The sequence below is a fragment of the Anguilla rostrata genome, chromosome 18, assembly GCF_018555375.3.
Source record: "Anguilla rostrata isolate EN2019 chromosome 18, ASM1855537v3, whole genome shotgun sequence".
In the NCBI taxonomy this organism is placed as follows: domain Eukaryota; kingdom Metazoa; phylum Chordata; class Actinopteri; order Anguilliformes; family Anguillidae; genus Anguilla; species Anguilla rostrata.
Window position 1 is genome coordinate 12,931,039 of NC_057950.1, and position 16,538 is coordinate 12,947,576.

The following is a 16,538-nucleotide window of genomic DNA, read 5'->3' on the forward strand; positions in this document are numbered from 1 at the left end:
GGGAGTACTAACGACTGTGACTGTACACTCCTGAAGGCAAACACCTCCAGACTCCTGCCACATCCCTGCCCTCTGGCAGCACTGGGAAGCTGACAACAGCTCGAGCTGGAAATCAAATAATGAATAATAAACTGCAAAAAAAGCAAAAAAAAAAAAAAAAAAAAAAAAAAAAAAAGACCTGATCCTGGCTGGCTGTTGCTCTCCCCCACTCCTCTCCCCTCCTCTTCTCTCCCCAACCCCCCTTCTCCTCCCAGGAGACGAGAGGGAGAGAGGGAAGGAGGGGGGGGAGTCTGGAAGACATCGCAGGAGGAGAAAAGCTCCAAGCTGGCCCCTGCCACGAGGAAAACCGCACTTAATGTTCACTTCCTGTTTCCTCTTCCACAGCCGTCATCATTCCCAGAAAAAAAAACGGCCAGGAGAAAGACTGTGCGGCCTCGGAGAGGGGGATGAATGGATGAATAAATAAACACCCTCCACTCAGTTTTCGGCTCCAGGGCCAGGGACGGGCAGACCGTCACGCCTCACGTCCCAGCCAGCCAGGACGCAGAATGGCCCTTCTGTTCCAAACGCAGGTGAGGAACTGAGGAACTGTTTTCTTTTCTCATTCATTCAGCAAACACAGTGAATAATTCGTTTCTGAGGACCGGGTCAGTGGTTGACTACACTCTGGGGGGGGGCAAAGGGGGGGGGCTTTAAAAGCTTGTAGACTTTACAGTGGGAGGGGAAGCAGTGGAGCCATGCCTGTACCTGGGCCCCCCCAAGGGTTGGGCTGTAAATTACACCTGGGACTACCAGGTTGCCCTTCTACCCAGATAGAGCCCCCAGAGACACAGTGTGGAGCTGAGGCAGAAATAACAGCAGCAGACAGAGCTAGGACACCAGACCCAGCGGGGGGCAGCATCAGCTTTCGGTCCGTGCTCACACGGCCTTGTCCCAACGGGATACTGGCACATGGCAGAAACTTCAAAACAAAAGGATAAATGCAAACACGGGAGCCATAAATCTCAGCCCTGACATTTGGCAGCTGTCGTGTACACAACTGCACAGTTGTCAATCGAAGGTCAGTGACATCAGATTGGCACCCTGTTGCAAATGCAGCTCACACACTGGCTACCAGAGAATTCAGCTCCTGCATCAGCAGCTAGAGCCAATTTAGCAACTGTATTCTGCGATTTTAAGGGTTCATTACATTGTAACACACTCCACATACCATAATGTGAGGCATGTTATTTTACTCAATGAAGCGCGTCCTTATACGGGTCGGAACTTCCTGAAACTCAATGCACCCGTTCATAGCCTTCTAGGGGGCCACAGCACCATATTTATGTAGTATTACACAGAATATCATGTCCCCTCAACAAAAAAAAACAAATACCTGTCATTTTCCACAGGCAATTTCATTTCCACAACAAATTTTGAGCTGATTTTAGCTGAGATTTGATACAAGTTATGTGCAATGGATGAAAATGATGCAGTAAACACAGATTTACCCTTTCTTGACTGGTGCAGGACTGGTGTAGGGACTAAGGGCTGGGTGGAGGGGATGGTTATTCCCAGACATGAAGCAGAATTTACAGCACAGAGATCGACAAGACAAGATCCCACTCTCTAGGTCACCTAGGCTTGGTGTCCATCTATTCCATTACATAAATAGTAACAATATTAGTAATAATATTATGTGTATGAATATCACCTTTCATAATTGAAAGCAATTTATAGCGAAGGGGGAAGATCACCTCATCCACCGCCAGTGGGTAGCATCCACCTGGGCCAGACACGGCAGCCATTTTGAACCAGAAGGCTCACTAGTAGACATCAAATGAGGTGGAGAAGTGCTTCAACTCCCGATTTTTCGGAGACAGACATAAAGCTCATTTGGACCTTTTGGCTATGAACCACAGGGGCATCAGTCTCACGTCAGAACCATCAAATTGGTTCAGCCTCGTGTGGCTTCTAATAAGAGTGTGCTGCTCGGATACGAGAGACAGAGTCACAGAGCTGCAATGCACATCACATGCAAATGCACACACATGCACACGCACGCACGCAAACACACAGGGCACCCTGCAGATTCCTTCAGTTCTAATCAGCAACACTGAGGGGAAATAGAGGAGGGAAAAGGGAGGTTGTAACGCAGGAGAGTGATGGAGAAATCCATCAACACACCGGGAACTGGTGCCAGTGAGACAGGGAGGGAAAGAGAGAGAGAGAAGGAGGAAGACAGGGGATGAAAAGAAATAGGGAAAAGAGGGAGAGAGACAGAAAGTGAAAGAGAGAGACAGAGAAAGAGGGGGGAGTGGCAGAGAGAGAGAGAGAGAGAGAGAGAGAGAGAGAGAGAGAGAGAGAGAAGCAGCAGTCACGCCAGCACGCCACATGTGTTCTCCAGCCTTTGTCTCCAGACCCCGTTCTGCTCGGAGGGAATCCGGGGGGGGGGGGGGTGTGGATATCTGGATTTCTAGGACCGGTGCTGTAAACGTCTTGCTCAAACACGTCCCGTTTGGCTGTGGAAAAAGGGAGAGCCTTTCTTCCTTCAAAATGTCAAAAGAAAAATCCTATAAAGCAGCAAGGCATTCTGGGAGCTCTCCTCAGCAGACTATGCGCTGTACTGCAGCCTCAGGGCAGACCCAAATTTAAATATTAAAAAGGGCATTGAAGCCCATTAACCATATTTAAAACTGAGCTAGTGAAGTGGGACAGTACGAGAGCAGTTCTGGCACAGTATAGGCACTGTCTGACGAGACAGAGAAGCAGCTTCGTTTAAAAAATTAGTTTTTTTTTTTTTTAAACATCTGCTTAGTCCATAGTTTTTCTTTGTCTCCCAATTTGGAAAGCCCAGTCATCACTACAGGCCCATCCCATCGCTACAACACTGTCTGGCAATTCGGGAGAGAACACATTATGCATAATCCAAACTGCATGTTGCTAGCCACTGCACCAGGGGGCTGTGGGAATTATGCAGTTACCACAGGTGGCCTGTAGATGGCTGACCTACCAGAAGAGTTACTCTTGCATGATGAGGCTGGCTAAGTATACTGCCAGCTGAAACGCACTAAGAACCAATGTCTTTAGTGCTTTTGCCATACATTATGGAGGTGGCTAAAAGTACAGTGAGACCTCACTTAACCACCCTATATGGGCAGAGGTGCATGGATTAAGGCGGTTAATAGAGGGGCTCTACCAGGACCTAGCCTTGAAGGTATTATTACAGTTCCAAAATCGCCAAAGCCAACCACTGCTTGCAGTAAAGATTTTCTACTTTGAGCTGCTTTGTCAAACATTTGGCAGCAGCCCGTAACTTTCTATCGCATCTGCGCATACCGCTTGTACACAGATTCTTCCGATTGTTCAGAATCTGGTTGCTTTAAAGTTTTCCCGAAACGTTTCACTGATTTTGCTTCAACTTCAAATTTCAATGATGATTTTCTCAGGTTTTTAGAAAGTCTCGCACAGCCGTTACCCCAAAGCCATATTCCAAAGAGCGCAATGAGACAGAGGCCCCTGCCTCCAAATGTTCAGTTATCTTTCATTTATCTGGAATAAAGAGCACTACTCACTTCCTTTTTCCATTAGAATAACTTGCGGCGGACATGGTTTGAATTTTAGTAATGCCCAAACTGGGGAACACAAAAGAAAAAAAAAGTGCTCGTTTGGCTAAAGTCGTGCGCAGCTTCGGAACACTTGTGTTGACAACACAACACATTCTCCCATTCTAATACTGGTCAACTTTCTAAATATTCCATATATTGAAATTGTCCACTTGCCAATTTCCAATCATTTACTCATACTGATTCATGGGGCCGCATGGAGGACATCGGCTGCTGCAAAGGTGCAGCCGCTCTTCCATAATTTGACTGAATTTTATATATCCCAAGGGCCTCACAACAACTGCAATTCTCTCGCACCATTTATAAAATGTTTCAGTACTATACCAGCCACCCACAGTGCCTCAAACTAAGGAAGACCCATGTGATGTTGACATTACTTCAGTAAATAACCAAGGTTTCCACATTAGTGAGGGGGAAGTGAGGCCCTATGGGTGGTGCCATCATGTGTCATCAATGATTCACTGATTTAGAGCACAACAACAGCGTTCTGCTGAGGATGACACAAGTCTTTTAATCAGTTTGCAAGAACCATTATATTTACAGGCATGTCAGTTCCAGCCATGATGCGGTTTCCATTCTGAACACTGTTCTAATTGAGTCTCTTCCTGACCTCAGAACGCATTCTTTACCCATAACTCCTGTGTCTCCCTCTGCCAACACCTTGGGAATCACAGCTACAGGGGTGTTACTAGTGCAAAGCCTTCCGCACAGAAATCAACTGCTTTTGAAATGAACAGAGTCTGAATGCCTTTGGGTTAGAGATGGAAGAGTCATACTTAATGTAAGTGGAGCTGTTGTGTCAACCAATTAATTGCTTTGATTTGGAGCAAAACATATTTTGATTGGTTAAAACCACTGACAACTCGTTGTTGCTGTACCCAATATGGGGCTTAATAAGATTGAGGATTGATATTTACTGAAGACATTCAAGTTAAGTACCTCTGGGGAATCAGGACGTAGGTCTGGTCTTATTCTATACCCTAAAGATGCATCCCTCAAAATTAAACAAAGTTTATATAGCCTAACATCCACTTCATAACTACCATGACGTAGTTTCATATGTCAGGTCTAGATGGAAATGTGTTGAAAATGAATGCGCCGAGATATCAGTGTTTGTGGAATTCAGGATTTCAGGTGGATATCAAACTAAATCTATGGTTTCCATGTTTTTGGTAGATATGATGTGCCAGGGCATAAAATACACCAGGGAAGCCGAGGAAGGAGCCAATGAACACAGGTACTACAAAACACAACCAATTAAATTCTAGTTCACTGGGAGGGCGTGCCATAGCAGTGCTGCCAACTCCCCCCACCCCCCCCCCCCCCCCCACTAAAATGACCATTTAAAAACAAGCTCATAATTCATCACCATACATCAAGCACCCCCTGTATGCTGTTGTATAGCCCTGAATCCCACCTTCAAAATGCTGCATGCATTCTGGCTTCTACATTTTAAACAAAGAATAAAACTGAGAATGAGAATGATCAAAAATATAGATTTCCCTCCACTCCACGACTTCCACATAGCATGCTGCAAGCCTTCCAATTTCCCTTTCTGGGTCTGTACTCCAGAGGGAAAGAGAGAGAGAGAAATAGAATTTTTATTTTTTATTTTTTTTAAATCAAACCCAGTCACCACATTTTCTTAAAACTGCACGACCTCTCTTTTTCTCTTCCTCTTTCTCTCCTCCCTCTCTCTCAGGCCCCCAGTCTCTTTCTTTCTTTCTTTCTCTCTCTCTCTTTCTCTCTCTCTCTCTCTCCTTCTCTTCCGTCACAAACTCCAATGAGATTGAGATCATCTTTGATCAATCGCTGGAAGGTTCTCTCTCCCCCTAGCCATGTATAGTTATAATCATTACCAGCTGCCTAATTCAGCGTGCAGAGGGAGTGCGGGTGAGGGGGGTGGGGTTAGGGGGTTGGGGTGGAAAGCGTTGCTTTGAACTTCCTTTTCATTTGAAGCGCCATGACTCGGTTCTCTTTACCCTCACAGCCCATGATCTGCATCTGAGAAACTTCTCCATTTCACTAACGCTGAATCAGCAAAACAGACACACAACGGCTAAAAAAAAACCCTCACAGTCATTACTGCTATTAGCTTATAGGCTAATGGAGTATAATCAAAGCCACTAATACCTGGCAGGTTGGATCACAGATCTGATTATATATTCAATAACGATACTACCCTTTCATTCTCTGTGTCAAAGCTGCATCATGATCTTATTATCTACAGCAGACTACATTGTGACTTGCACCGCACAGTTTCAGCGCCGAAAATAAACAGATAATATGATACATCATCAGATGTGTGCATACGAAGCTTTTGACACACAACTGAAAGGAGATATTTGATAAATACCACCAGCCCACCCACCTCCTACTCAGGCAAGAAAGCGTTCACGTGTGTGTGTGTGTCTGTGTGCACGCTTTGTGAGAACGTGTGTGTAAGAGGGAAGAAGTGTGTATGCATATGTGCCACTCTGTGTGTGTGCGTGTGCGGCACCTGGTTAACTACTCAACAGTGAGGTTAGTTTAGGGGGCAGCACGGTGAGGGAGCCACCCTCTATTATAACAGTAGGAAAGGACAGAGCACAAGAAGATGTATCTTTCTGATTGGCCAAACATAATCAGTCTTTTCTGACTTGGTCAGGCAGTGACTGAAGGAGCCTATTCTCCATGAAAGCTTTTGAAGAAATTCTCCACTACTTATCTGGCTCCCAGCAGAGACCGCTTGAGCGACACTAATTTCTTATTTATGTATGTATTTATTTATTTATTATTCATCAGCACAGAGTGGGGACTCCTGGTCTCTTTGTGTGTTTTTCTCTCAGTGCACTGTGTTTTCCCTTCTAAAACAGATTTTGTGTTTGAATTCAGCATGAGCTTAACGTAACACAGACGAATCTGGCAGCTGTGCAAATATTAAAATTGTATTACAAATCCTCCAAGATTTGTCTCAGTATTAACTTTTCGAACAGAGAAGAAAAAGGAGAAGCCCAGACACTTTGGGAGAACAGCTCAGACATGAAAACCTTGACTGTCTGGAGCGGTCAGACAAAACAGGCATCAAAATGGAGAACACAAAATGACTTAATCGACTGCGAAGGTGGCACAGAAAAAAACCACCTGTTGATTGTGATTTCAGTTACTAAATGATGTCAACCCCCTAAATTAAGAAGATATGCATACAAAATACTTGATTCACACTGAACGGACAAGAACAAGCTGACACAGGCCTACATGGATTTCAGATTTGCTCGCTGACAAACAAGCTGCTGAAAAGTGGAACTGTACCTGCCCAGCAGTGTCATATAGTCCTAGTAGGTACTGCTTCCCTCCAACAGTGACACTCACTGAAAAAAAAGAAAGAGACAAGGCTTACTAGAGAGGTAGAGAGGGGGAGGGGGTAGAGACAGAGAGAGAGAAGCTTATAGAGAAGCATGCAAGTGGTTTTAATTAGAAGAACAGATCCCAGCAAGGAGGGAAAGGACGCATTGAAAAATATAAGGGAAAAAGTTTCCTTTTGATGCATATATTCAAACAATGTCAATTACTTTCTTCTTAATTACATTGTGAATTATAATGTAATAGCTAGATAATTAAGCATTACTTTGAAATTGTGTATGGTTACAGCTTTAACGCAAAGGATATGCAGTGTTCGGTTTGTATGCAACAATATTCGCAGATTACAGAGCAACCTCTCCATGGATTCAAGTATGGATTGGATTAGACAATTCGTTAACATTATGTTTATTATTTAGTTGCAGTAGTAATAGTAACGGTAGCAGAGTGGTAGTAGCTAACTAAGCATAGTAACAGTGGCAAAAGCAAGTAGCCAACTCGCATTAAAAATCTTAAGTTCTTTTCGCTCAGTACAATACGTTGCCTAATATCGGTATACATTCTTGTTATATGAAAGTCAGTTTGTTTAACCCGATACATTGCAATTCTCCCATACATGTATATTTTATAACTGTCGATCACAGCTGTCCATGTCCCTCTATCAAGCTGAAATGATTCAGTGCCTATAGTTATGTTTTTTATAAAAGCATTGGTTCGTTTAGCGAATTCTCCAACTTTGTTTTTGCAAACAATGAAACATTGCAGTGCCGTGCGTCAAAACTGCCTTACCTGCGTAATGATCAAACACTGTGGGGACATACTCCTCGGGGAAAGCGTCGTTGGCATAGCTCATTAACAGACAAGTTTTGCCTACAGCACCGTCGCCAACGACCACGCATTTCAGCATAATTGTGCCAGTTCCATTTGCCATGATTCGCACAAAATCAACATCCTCAGCCGCCCAGTTTTCCTTAGCAAAGCGGCGATCCCCAACGGGCAAGCATCACCAGCGCCCCTATCCGTCTGCGCTCCGCAGCAAAACAACTGAAAATGGCATTTCTCCTCCCTGGTTGCCAAATTTGGCAGTGAAGGGGTTTCCTTCCCCCGCTCAAGGCAGCATACACACTCCGCACATGCCGCCGTTCTTCTGTGAGACCTAAACTAAAACTCTCCACGATCACAGCATCGCCTTTTACCCCCGCCAAGCCCACCTCTATCTGCCGTCCCTGTCCATGCACGACACGCTACTTCTGCCTGTCCCTGCCTCGTTGCTCGTTCTACTTCTTCCACTTTAGCCCCAGTCTCACTTCACTGTCACTGATGCCAACTCGAGCTGGCTTGCGACAGAGGTGGGGGTAAGACTCCAAATCAAGGGACTCTCTTAAAAGTCCTACGGTTTTATTACATCGTCATAGCAAGGTATGACAAACGTGTGTAGTGATTAAGCTGGAAGTTCTCATTAATTTCTTTAAAATACCCGGATAAAATCGCGAGAGCCCTACAATCGTGGTTAAAAACGTTTCACACATTCCATAAATTCAAATAAGGACTACTTCCTCATTTAGGTCGAACAATGCTGTATGAACAAAAATGATTTGAGAATCTGAGCATTTGGTAAAACCGAAACATTGCTGAGGCAACAACATATCTGTGGCATTGGCATCCAAATACCATGGCTGATCTCTGTGGTAGGGACCATGTATGAGACCTCTCCTGAAAACCTTCCTATTCAGAGCTACTTAAACGTATACATAACATTTTATTAAAAAAAATAAAAATAAAAATAATCCATTCAATAAGCCTGGATTGATATTTACTGAAGACAATCAAGTTAAGTACCTTGAGCAAAAATACAACAGTAGAGACCCAATTGGGGACCACAACTGCGACCTTTAGCATTACTACAGTGTCACACTGAAACAAAGTGTTGAGAGCGAAGACCAATTAATTATCTGTAACATCAGCGTACAATTTTAGCGAGTACCACATTTGCTCTGACAATGAATTTTATGAAACTTTTTAAAAAAGTAAATATTACAATACCTTAAAACTATTGCATTAATGAGAAAGTGTCATAGTGGTTGAACTGAATACTGCCAAATATTCTGAAGAGGGATGCTGTTAATAACTTCTTAATGGGCAAGTGCTGGACTGTCCTCAAATGGCCCATTCCTCAGGGGACATGCAGTTCCTATAAGTTTTGCAGATTAATCAACATAACTAATAAAGACAAAGTCGCATATTTTATCAGGAAGGGAACATCACACAAAAAAATATTATTACCAGTAATTATTAATTGGTTTGATCAAAGCCAACAATCTCCTCAGTAAATATTGCTGATCTTCAGAGAAGTCAACCACAGTCCTTACAGTTAGCCTACCTGACCCCGTATCACACGTGACAGTCCTTCCTATTAAAAAGATGTGATTGTTTCGAACTTTGCTCACGGTCCCTAGCTGGATGACAGCAGTCCAATCAGCTGGGAACAAGCAGAGCTCCCCCGTGCGAGTAGAATTGAGTCGGGATGCGCTGTGCTTCTTTAATGGTATCACATTTGACAGATGCTGCAGCAGTCACGTGACTAAACAATTACCTCATACTTTCCTCCCTATACATTGTGTGGATACTGTCAATCTACAATGAGTAGCGTTACGGGTGCAGCACAGCATTACAAAACACAAAACATCTTATTGCACATAACGTGTGTATGTACCGACGTGCTACTCTCGTGCCGTGTTCTTTGTTTAAGGAGTAGGCGATCCCAACCTTTCAAAATGATGTAACCACCTTTGTAAAACGGTGTTAATATCAGTGATTTGCTTTATGTGCGAGTATCATGTTCGGCTTATTTTTCGACATATGACATTTAATATCAACTGTCTATTTCTGCAACCAACCGCCTTGATTTCATTTAAAGGGAAAGTATCTGTGAGCGCCGGTTGTTTTCTTTTACTTGCATTTTGCGGGGTGTGTTGTTGAGAATAATTTGATTAATCGTTGCATGATTAATATGAATTGAACATCAATATAAATCAACACGGCCTAAAATGTAAATGCATTTTAATGCAATCCAGTTAAATAAATTGCCGGATTCACCCAAGCCACTATGATTGAATTGTGGTTGCGATGAAAACCAAAGCATGAAAACGTTCTAAAGTTACGACTCAATTCAATTATTTGTATAGCGATGTTTTACAGAGGACACCGTCACAAAAACGCTTTACAGATAAAAAACGAATATATTAAGGCCTGAACCCCAACACATCTAGCAAGTGAGGCTAAAAAAACAACTCCCAAGTGAGAATAAAAAACACGACCGAGAAAAAACTGCCCGGTGGAAAGAAATCTCGAGAGGAACCCGGATATAGCACACCCGGTCCACTTCATTTTGAACATATTTATATCGTTGCAAAGACGACGAGAAAAGTGTCAGCGTTTCTTCAGTGAGACTTAAAATAGAGTTGTTGCACCAAACACAAAACGTGGCACATCGATGTTGTTCCACAAAGAATAAACACGCCCACCCTGGCATTTAAAATAAACTTCACTGCTCGTCCAAAGCATCATTTTTTACCATGATACTTAACTTCCCACATTGTACATAGGCTAATGTACAGTCGGTTAGTTTTGATGAGATAAGAAGAAATGTGCACTTTTGTGAAAATGGGTGTTTGGTCTCACCAGGAGGACATATAGTAAATTTAAGACATTAACACAATTCAGGACAATACACCTGTAGAATTCAGGACTGTAAAACCATCAACAAACAAGGTTAGCTCATGATTTCTCCCATCAAGAAATAGTAGGAAATCGGGAGATTTATACCAAGGGAATATGAACAGGATCTGAGAATTTGAAAACTTAAAGGACTACTGTTTCCCATTTATTTATTTTATCATTCATGTTACTCATAACAAAGAATAATTAAGGTATTACTACTATTATTACAGCTACATACACAACATGAAGCAGATCTTTTCCCAATGTTGCCGAGGGGATAGTGAAGTCAAGTCCAATCAGCCATGTGGTGGGGCCAAAAGAAAATGCCCCTTCTGCTGCCCCCAGAAACCTTGGTGCCCCTCCCATCTGCCGGAGGCTGGCAGCACTGTGACCCCACGCTACAGAGCCCTTCACCTGAGCTGGCTCTGCTTTGGCAACATCATCGCTGTCGACACTAGCTTTCTCACCTGGCTCACAGACTCGTTTTAAGCAAGAAAAGTGAAAGGGAAAACCAATAAAAACATGCTCAGTGTTAATCAACTCTTGACAGAATACATCTGATCTCTGCTGGACTCATATAAACAGTTACGTTTGAAGTAGCACTGAATATTTTAGCGGGCAGTTTAAGATTGTTGCAGCAATGCTGCGCTCTTACTGCTCATCTGACCGAGTTGCAAGTAACACAAGATGCGTTGTCCTTAACCAGACATGGAGGTGTGCCAAAAATGATAGGTGTTGTTTTTAACATCTGTTTAGAGAGTGTACAGCATTCTCAAAGCACTCTTGGCAATATCACCAAGTTACTCGTGAGGGTCAAACACTTCCACATCTCATCTTGAACATCTTAAACAGAAACATTTGAAAAGGAAATTTTGAGCAAGACAACGGGTTAGACCGCTGTGCTCATCTGTTGGTTGGCTCAGAATATGGGACGGCCTCTGCTAAATATACAGCCTGTAATTTAGCCAAACCGGTCATAGTATCTAATTTAAGGGCTCGTCTTTGAGCTTTGTGATTTCCTGCACTATTTTCACTGCCCAAAGGCTCCCCCCTACAAACTGCGAGAGACTGATTGATGTGATTCAGGTTTGGGTTAGAAAGTGCTGAGCATATGTTTCCAATTCCCTTCTCCTGCTCCAGTCTGCCGAGACTTACTCTTTGTCTCCCCCTAGTGGAGAGAACCATTCCGCTCTGGGCGTGTCGCAAACGACGCTTGTCCTGACCTCCGCACTGTTTTGTGCAGAGGTGGCAGAAGGTTGCCATTTTGCCCCCTGACGCTCATCGTGAGGTCACGCGGGGTCGGCGCCGCGTCTCATCGTCGGGCGTTCCGCCTAACAGGTGCGACAACGACAGGCTGAGGTCGGTGGCCATCTTTAAATAGCAGCAGTTTCTGTAGCCCTCCTGTGGATAGAAGCCTGTCAGTTCTGTTTAAGCCTCGGATGTTGGGCTTGCAATATAGGAAGCAACGTGAATAAGTAGTGGTAGGCAGGAAAACGCTGAGCCAGCCTTGACCCAGGAGGCTAGTAGTGGGTGGGGGTGGTGGCTGGGTGATGGGAGGGGCGGTGTGGTCAGGCTGGATTCACTCCAAGCAGCACCTCGCTCTGTAAGAGCGAGCTTGAGAGTCATCTCTCATGCCATCAGCCTCTTTGCATGCTGTACCCAAGCAGCTCCTGTCCAGCTGAAATAAAACTTGTGCATAATGTGTACCCATTATGCTGTGTTGCAACCTTGTCGCAGAGCTAAAATGCACTTGAATACCAAAAGAATTCCGCGTGTCAGCCGACCACTTCTTTTGCGCAGCTGGTGTTCCATTGTTCGCCCCCTCAATCTATTCCTGACCTTTTTCCATCAGCGGGTAAATTGACTTCCCAGGCAATGGATTTTCTTTTGAAATGCTCTCATTGAAGATGCATGTGCTCAAAATCTTGAATTGATTCAGAATTGCCGATTAGCCTTTGTGCTTCAAGGGGAATTGTAGGACAAATGTTTCTAATAACATGGATTTTGCTAAATTAATAGAACACTTTAATCTTTCATATGGGTTAAGCACACATCTGATATCTGGTCAACATAATCATGCTGTGCTAAGACAAGAATTAGGCTGCATCAGATTTTGATAATTCTCTGAAAACATTGAAAAGAGCTTTATATAAATTATGTATATATACATAATTAAGCAGGTTTGTGTGCATGCAGTTGTTCATGTGTGTGCCTGTATATGCATCAGAGTCTACGCAGAATTTAATGTGTCAGCATATTCGCTATGGCTTTTTTATGGATCCTTTTCACTGTGCCTGCTGGTTTTATGGGAAGTGAATTCAATATGTTGCGCAATGTGTTATAGTGTTCATCGGTCACATAAGTCTCTGCTAGGGTGACTTCCCATGGTTTCTATGGCTGTAGCAGCATCCATAGCAATAAAACGCTGCTTTACCTGCTGACCAGGGATTCATGGAGTACAGGGAGGCCAGTGTCACTGGAATAAACACTCTGTTGTGACATCACCACTCCAGGCTACTGCAAGTAGCATAGGACTCACCTTCATAGTAAGGGGAATACGTTTCACGACTTCTCTACACCTGAACCAACCAAATCCCCCATGCATATGCAACCACATACACGCACAATCGTTTTATCCCATACTCATCCAAACAGACTTTCCTTCCCGTAATGTTTCTATCTGTTTCTCTTGCCCTGGTTCTCACACACACACACATTCTCCCACCTTGAAAGATATGGAACTATTTTGTATTTGTAGTTTTCTCTTGCTGTACAGAGTTGATGTGGTGTGGCACAGGGCCACACTGAGTCTCAGCCTTACTGGCCTGTGGAGGCAACAGTAATTTGAGAAAGGCTTTTGGCACATTACACAACTAAACCTTCCATTTTCGTGACAGAAAAAGCTCTCCAGCTGCCAATGTTCATTAAACAAAATGCAAAACAAGTCATCTCCTCCACTCTGCAAGCAGTTCAAGGGCACCCATTAGGCTGGATGAGCGCAAAATTGGTTTTTAAATTTGTTATTTTTCAAAACACCCCAGAATGCACTGTGGCATGTGCTGGAGCTTTGCTGGAGTCTATGAACTGAGAGCCCCTTCCAAGGCGTGAATGTGTTCCATATGTGCATTAAAGCCAGTCCCATCTACACAGCTGTGGACTCACACTGCAACGGGCTGTAAGGTTTTCAACCGTTCTTCCTCCTTGCAGCATTCATGGTTATTTGCATACAATAACCTGGCCTTCTTATTATTTATATTACTTCATTTAGTTTGCTCAGTGGGGACAATATGCAGTATTCAGAAAACCAATGAGTAAAATGTAAGGCATTAAACTACAGTTTAATGCCTTACATTTTAGCCATTAGCTCATTTACATCTGTAGTCCCCTGGTAGGTAACAGCGGCAAACACAAAACAGAGCAGACTACATTAAATAAATGTGCTTAAAAAATGCTTACCTTAGGCTATTGGTGAGGTTAAGTGTCAGACAGACAAGGATTCCTTGAGATGCTCTCCCTAAAGATCATCAAATTGCCAGCCAACCTCACCAAGCTCTTCTCAAAAACACATCACACAAGTATAGGGCTCCATCTGCATACCGAATATCACCAGTATGCCCTTCAAATATCTCCAATTGGCACAGGTCCACATACACCTCCGGGAAAGAGCGAGCACTGCCATGCCTGCACATCTAATCTTGATTTTTAGTAATAATTTCTGTGGTTCCTTTCTACATATCAAAATAAAAAGGCAGCATCTTCAACCACAGATGGATACCACCCTCTTTTAATTCACTGAGCTTGTTCTCTCTTTTAGGCCAATAAAAATATAATTGCACTGTAGAGCCACCACCCCACCCATACCCCCATCCTACTAGCCCCCTGGGTCAAGACTGTGAAAATTAAAATTTTGATTAATTGATTGACACATAACACTAAAATTCAATATGGACATCCTGTGGTAGTGTGTAAGGGTCTGCAAGCGCCTGGGGAGAATCGCAGGTGTGCTTGCAGGGGGGACGCTGGCCCAATTACGAGAATTTCCTGTAATTAGACACACGTGCCGCAGTTGCCTTACCACATTTCGTCATCTGTGTTAATGAAGCTTGTATGTGTCAGCTGAACCTGCCTTATAATTACTGAGTTAGAGCGAGAGAGAGATACTTTGACTTTTGCGTCCATTTAAACGTTTTTAATAAAACGGAAATTATTAATTAAATCAGTTAATCAAAGATTACATTTTAAAATGTAAACATGTAAACATTTTAAAACGAATTTAAAATGTAAACCTGTAAAAAAAAAAAAAAAAAAAAACCTTAACAAAGCACGCTTACCGAATATAAAACTGAGGTAGCTACCGTTAGAGTTACAGCCAGGGGTGAAGAGTTAACTCTAAAGCGACCAAGTCGGATCCAAAGATGAAAGAAGTAGCCCATATGAGCTCTGTGCTCTCTGTCCACGAGACAACGCCCCGACTGCACGCCTCCGACTCTCTCTCTTTCTTTCTCTCTATCGCTCTCTCGGTTTGGGAGAGCTCTATATAATTATTTAAAACAGAACTCAAGACCTTGCACCTTTGTCAACCATACATTTCCAGCTGGCATTGCCAGCATCACTGGTCCACCCCTGTGCGTTACGTCGCACTAAGTTGACAGTTCCCTATTGATCATCATCCCCTGGGTAACAAAGGCACCACCTCAAGTCCGCATTGTGTGTACATGACACCTTACCGCATGCTTCGTAATTAATGTTCCACCATATCTGAGAGACGCACAGAAGAAATTCAGGTCAGACCACCAGAGGCCGTTTAACGTCTTCCTTGACATCAGTGGAGGAGTGAAAATACGCCTTTCAGCCTTTTAAAATGCCCCTTGAGACAATTGAAATGTGTGCCGGATTTTTTCTTGTGCGGTAAAAATAGAGTACTCATCCTGTAATTTGTGATAAATGCATAAAGAAATGTCACTACAATAAGTACCCTAATCTACCTGTGATAATGATACACAGACAAGAAAAATTATGCACTCATTGATCATTATGATACTGTCACCCAGCCTTGTTGCGTATTGCTATTATTACCCTCAGCGCACTGTTCAGCAGTGTTTCCATTTCTGGATCAGGTTTACGCATACAGCGTCTCGTGCATACAAGTCGCGAGCCTAGGCCTATGTGACTGTACGCACGCATTCACGATGACTAATCGAACAGTGATGCACGTACAGGCGGATCTGCTGGAGGCAAGAGGCAGGCTAAAGTTAAGGCATAACCTACTAGAACTGGTTTTCACAACCTAGGCGTCATTCGTCAGTCCTGTTAGTTGGTTTGTTGCTGAGGAGTGCGAGAAGTATAATGGAAATTACGATTCAAAATAAATCTTGGTTTGAACGATGTCTTCTTCTGGAGGTGTATGGGAATTTAGTATACGCAAAAAACGGACATGCGAGGCTGGAGAAAGGTAGGGGAAATATACATCACGTACACTAACTTTAATTATGTTTTCTTTGTCGCCTTACAGTTATATCAAGCCCGAATAGCCAGACCCTTCTGTCGAGGTTGCTTCTTAAATTAGCTTGTTTGATTACGCTTATCGCGCACGGGTCACAAGGACGTGCAGGTCTATTTGTCGTTTACAGTTAATCGAGTTTCAGAGTTCCTGCAAGTTTTAGCTGTGCGCAGTATCCGGAAAGTGTCCGACAAGGCTGCCTGTCATTAAAATCTTCTTATTTGAAATGCGTGACAATTAGCAATACATTCAATAATAACTGACTGATTGGGGGAAAACATTTTTCTAAATGATATCTAGTCCTGTCAGTGGTTTTGAGTCAGACTCTTGTTCTACAAAAGAACAAGAGTCTGCATACTTTAAGGTCCTATCAA

At 43.3% G+C, this 16,538-nt stretch overlaps 1 protein-coding gene and 1 long non-coding RNA gene across 4 annotated transcripts in view; both read right to left on the bottom strand.

Annotated features, from left to right (window-relative positions):
- Nucleotides 1-15,151, bottom strand: part of rhoq (ras homolog family member Q) — a 30,000-nt gene extending 14,849 nt beyond the window's left edge. Inside the window, exons 1-2 of one of the 2 annotated variants that reach the window (XM_064318045.1) lie at nt 7,734-8,288; nt 6,897-6,955 (exon numbers count right to left, since the gene is read on the bottom strand). In XM_064318045.1, the coding sequence (XP_064174115.1) occupies nt 6,897-6,955; nt 7,734-7,875 (201 nt within the window). In that variant the 5' untranslated portion in view covers nt 7,876-8,288. Of the gene's footprint in view, nt 1-6,896; nt 6,956-7,733; nt 8,289-14,995 lie in introns of those variants that run through there. The other variant, XM_064318046.1, reaches the window with a different exon arrangement.
- Nucleotides 11,416-14,691, bottom strand: LOC135245159 (uncharacterized). 2 transcript variants are annotated; one of them, XR_010327167.1, is made up of 4 exons: nt 14,121-14,691; nt 13,390-13,489; nt 13,099-13,203; nt 11,416-12,342 (listed from the first exon to the last, which is right to left on the bottom strand). It is a non-coding gene; the product is annotated as an uncharacterized LOC135245159 (long non-coding RNA). The 2 variants fall into 2 exon arrangements; XR_010327168.1 differs by lacking the exon at nt 13,099-13,203 and having other exon boundaries at nt 14,121-14,689.
- Nucleotides 15,152-16,538: the final 1,387 nt, after the last annotated feature.